The following is a 3,962-nucleotide window of genomic DNA, read 5'->3' on the forward strand; positions in this document are numbered from 1 at the left end:
CTGTGCTGCTGGCAACAACTTAATTACTTGTTTTGCCTACGTTTACTGACACCTGTCAGATTCAGCGGTTTTTGGTGCGTTCGTAAATTAATCGGTTATTCTGCGATCTTGCACACTCAGACTAGAGCGCTTTGAAATCGGAGTAGATAGCCAAACCATGAATTTTCGAACGCACCCTCTAATCAGGGACAATTGAGCCAGCCAACCTGTATCGTCATTTCGGGGTCCTTCTTCCGAGTGACCAACGACGAGAAATCCTTGATCCGACCTTTTTCGTGTATGTTATTTTTGTTTAGTTAGCCAAGTAAAATGTACTACAAGTTAAATGCAGTTACACAAAGACTTATCAAATCGGCACCGAGTGGTTACAACCCACAGGTGAGAACATGAAGCATGTCTAGCAGGCAGCCAAAGATGGAAAAGTGCAGGAGTGACCGTCACGTTGTTGACCACCTGACGTTAGCTAATTTACACGGTTTAAATTTGGCAAACGCATGTGGCTATGTATGGATTTACACAACATGGCAATATATATATATATATATATATATATATATATATATTGTTTTTTTAACAATTAACTGGCTTGCTTGTTGTGGTTGGCTAAGGCGACTCGACTGATAAAGATAGCACAGAGCCGAACGTTAGTTAGTTAACACAGCTTTATCTAGCAATGTTAACGCTGTAGCCAAAATGTGTCCATCTGCCTTGCTTTAATTTAATGAATTTAATTATTTATACTTGTACTTTTGATACTTAGGCACATTGTAGCAATTACATTTGTTTTATACGTAAGTATATTTAAAACCAAATACTTGTAGACTTTTACTCAAGTAGTATTTTACTGGGTGACTTTCATTTTACTGGGGTCATTTTCTATCAAGGTATCTTTACTTTTACTCAAGTATGACAATTGGGTACTTTTTCCACCACTGCAACTTAGGTTTGTGGACTATGTCTAGTGAGTAACTATTGTTTGAATGCATATTACATGGTGTGATAGTAACTACATTAGCTATATTGTCTACGTGTTTGGGTCCTGGGGTATTCAGTCTAAAGTTCTGTTGCCTTTCTAGGGATTGCGGATAACAGTGCCCACGGAGCCTCCCCCAATGATATTTGCCACACCCACCAAATATGTGTCAGAGGCAGGGAACATGGTGGAGTACCTGGGACACAACAAAGTCCCTGATCTACAGAAACTCTTCCAGGTACAGACAAATTTCTCTAACCTTTGTTTGACCCCTGTTTTATATATTATCGGCTTCCTAGGGTCATTGGGGTTTTAATGAAAAATTGTTAAGCTTGTGTGGCAGTTTTCCCTACTTGACCTTGGTTGGTTTGTTTCGAAGATACAACGATAATATACTCCTGTGGTAATTTACTTTGATAACCATGAACTTTCACTGCCAAAATGTACTTGCACTGATGCAGTTAAAATCCTACTGCTAGAAAGTTATACACTCCTTCTCTGTCCCTGCAGAGAAGTTGTGAGCAGTGATAAAGTTTGGACTTAAATAAACAATGACATGTCTCAGGAGTTCGAGTTGGGAATGTACTGTCTACATTGCAGAAGGCTGATGGTGTCCCTGTGCACCTGAAGGGAGGCCTGATGGACAAGATGCTGTACAGGACTACCATGGCCCTGACCATCGGTGGGACCCTCTACTGCCTGATGGCTCTCTACATCGCTGCCCAGCCTCGGAAGTGATCAGCTTCCTCCTCAAGGGTCCAGCAGGATTCTATATCATTCAGATTAGGAGCAATAATGTGGATAATGATTATGCTCACTGTTGGTTAAGGAAAATGATTGCTTTACCCCTCAAAAGTATATATTACACCTCCATGTCTTATTTATTGCCTAGTTTCATGTTAGGGTTCCCTTCTGCAAGATTTCATCAGACTCAAATAATCTCTCATTTGTAAATGGAGGAGAAATCTAGTATATCACTACTGCTGGCCCATCTTACTGGCTCTGTGTATGTGCGCTTGTGCGTCTCTACTGACGTTTCTGTACGTTTCCTATACAACCAGTACCATTTCAGTGGTTCAATAACTACAACTGCTGATCAACATTCTACAAAAACATCAGTCTGACCATGTTTTCTGTCAGCGCACATGTATGTGTTTGGAAAGGATTTGGAGGTCTCATGTATGAATTTAGGTTCTCTTTTGTTTGGATGAGAGAGTGGACAGGGCTAGCACCTTTCAAAGGTAAAAATGAGGTTGTACTTCAAGTTGTGTGATCGTTAATGAGTGTCTGTAATAATACTCTGAACTCCCCCAAGTCCCTATGTTATGGTGCAGAGGTTCTGAGTTGTCATTTAGGCTGTGTCCTAACTGATAATGTTCTGTAAAAAGAGAGTGCACGCATAGTGGATTGCAAAGAGTATCCGACAAGTCATAATTTTGTATTGGGGATAATAAAGTACATTTTGTTTGTAAAACATGATACAATTTTATTTCTTTAATTTTGTTATCTGGTAACTAAATGAAGGGCTATCTAACTATTCTAGGAATAGCTGACCTAGAAATGGGATATTCCTCATAGCAGGATCTATGACTTTGCATTCTACTTGGACATCCTAGTTCAACTGGTCATTTATTTACCGTGTCATAGATTTTTTTCTCCAAGTCACTTCAGCCCAATTAGAAATGTATATGTGAATCTTTTTAAACTCCAAATGTAATATTTTACAAGACCTTGACGAATGGGCGGTATCAAGGTGAAGCAGAGATCTTGATCGATCTTTGCTTTTTTCTTGATTTTTACAATCGGTACAATAGTCAGCTAGACCTTTCCGTCATACTCTTATATATCAATATCGAAGACATTCAGTCATTAAGTGGGAATTGCCACGAGTATGCATTTGAGGTTTTATGTAATGTCAATTGTTGATTGACATATCCGGCCGATTGGCTCACGCAAAATGATGGCAAAATTTTATCTAGCTACTTAATTCAGCTAGGCTATTATAGTTTGTGTTCACTGAAAAGTATGCTTTGGTTGGAAAATCTATTAGAAATATGTCTCTGTAGGTAATAAAGGACTAGAACTGACATGAGCAGTCTGAAATAGGCTGTTACCATTTTAGGAATAGCTATGTGCCTCATTAAAAACTGGGTGGTTCGAGCCCTGAATGCTGATTGGTTATGACATACCACGGGTATGACAAAACATTTATTTTTAATGCTCTAATTATGTTGGTAACCAGTTTATAATAGAAATAAGGTACTTCTGGATTTGTGCTATATTGCCAATATACCACGGCTAAGGGCTGTGTCCAGTCACTCCCCGACGCGTCGTGCATAAGATCAGCCTGTGTTATATTGGCCAGTTACCACACCCCTTTGTGCGTTATTGCTTAATTATACAATCAATCTGATCACTTCAGTCACCAAAAGCATTAGCACACACAGACAAGCTTTCTCTATATTGTGTCATCCAGCACATTGGAGTTTGACTTAAAATCAGAACTACCATTTTGACGTGCATAAAAAGCCATAGCTACATGTGCTTACACTGTAAACACGAGAACAGTTAAGTGTGTGAAATAGTGTTTTGCTCTGTTTCTCCGAAACAGCCATTTCTCACCCCAACTCTCAGTAACCCACCAGTGACAGAGTGAACACAGACATTTTTAACTGTATGGGGGAAATGGATGCTATGAATCTCTGTGGATTGGGGTGGATGGGGAATGAAAAGGTACCCCTTAACAGAGGGACTGATAGAAGCCTGCTGGGTTATCTAACAACACTCTGTTCTGATTGTCCAATCTGTCTGGCTGTTTATCTCAGCAATAGAGAGGGAAGATGGAGAGAGAACAGCGGAAGGAAGGCCCCTGTGGAAGACAAAGCGCTAGGCTACACGCTTCGTAAGCTTCATCCACAGCAAACAGCCTTATTCCTTTTATTTATGCCTGAGCATAATTTATCTGTGTGCACATCTTATCTTATCGACC

At 39.8% G+C, this 3,962-nt stretch overlaps 1 protein-coding gene across 1 annotated transcript; it reads left to right on the forward strand.

Moving 5' to 3' along the window:
• Window positions 1–309: 309 nt before the first annotated feature.
• LOC120045606 (cytochrome c oxidase subunit 7A-related protein, mitochondrial-like) lies at window positions 310–1,759 on the forward strand. The gene is made up of 3 exons (XM_038990509.1): window positions 310–378; window positions 1,077–1,211; window positions 1,574–1,759. Exons 1-3 carry the CDS (start codon window positions 310–312, stop codon window positions 1,709–1,711), a joined length of 342 nt encoding a protein of 113 aa, XP_038846437.1. The 3' UTR covers window positions 1,712–1,759.
• Window positions 1,760–3,962: the final 2,203 nt, after the last annotated feature.

This window comes from Salvelinus namaycush, chromosome 4, assembly GCF_016432855.1.
Source record: "Salvelinus namaycush isolate Seneca chromosome 4, SaNama_1.0, whole genome shotgun sequence".
In the NCBI taxonomy this organism is placed as follows: domain Eukaryota; kingdom Metazoa; phylum Chordata; class Actinopteri; order Salmoniformes; family Salmonidae; genus Salvelinus; species Salvelinus namaycush.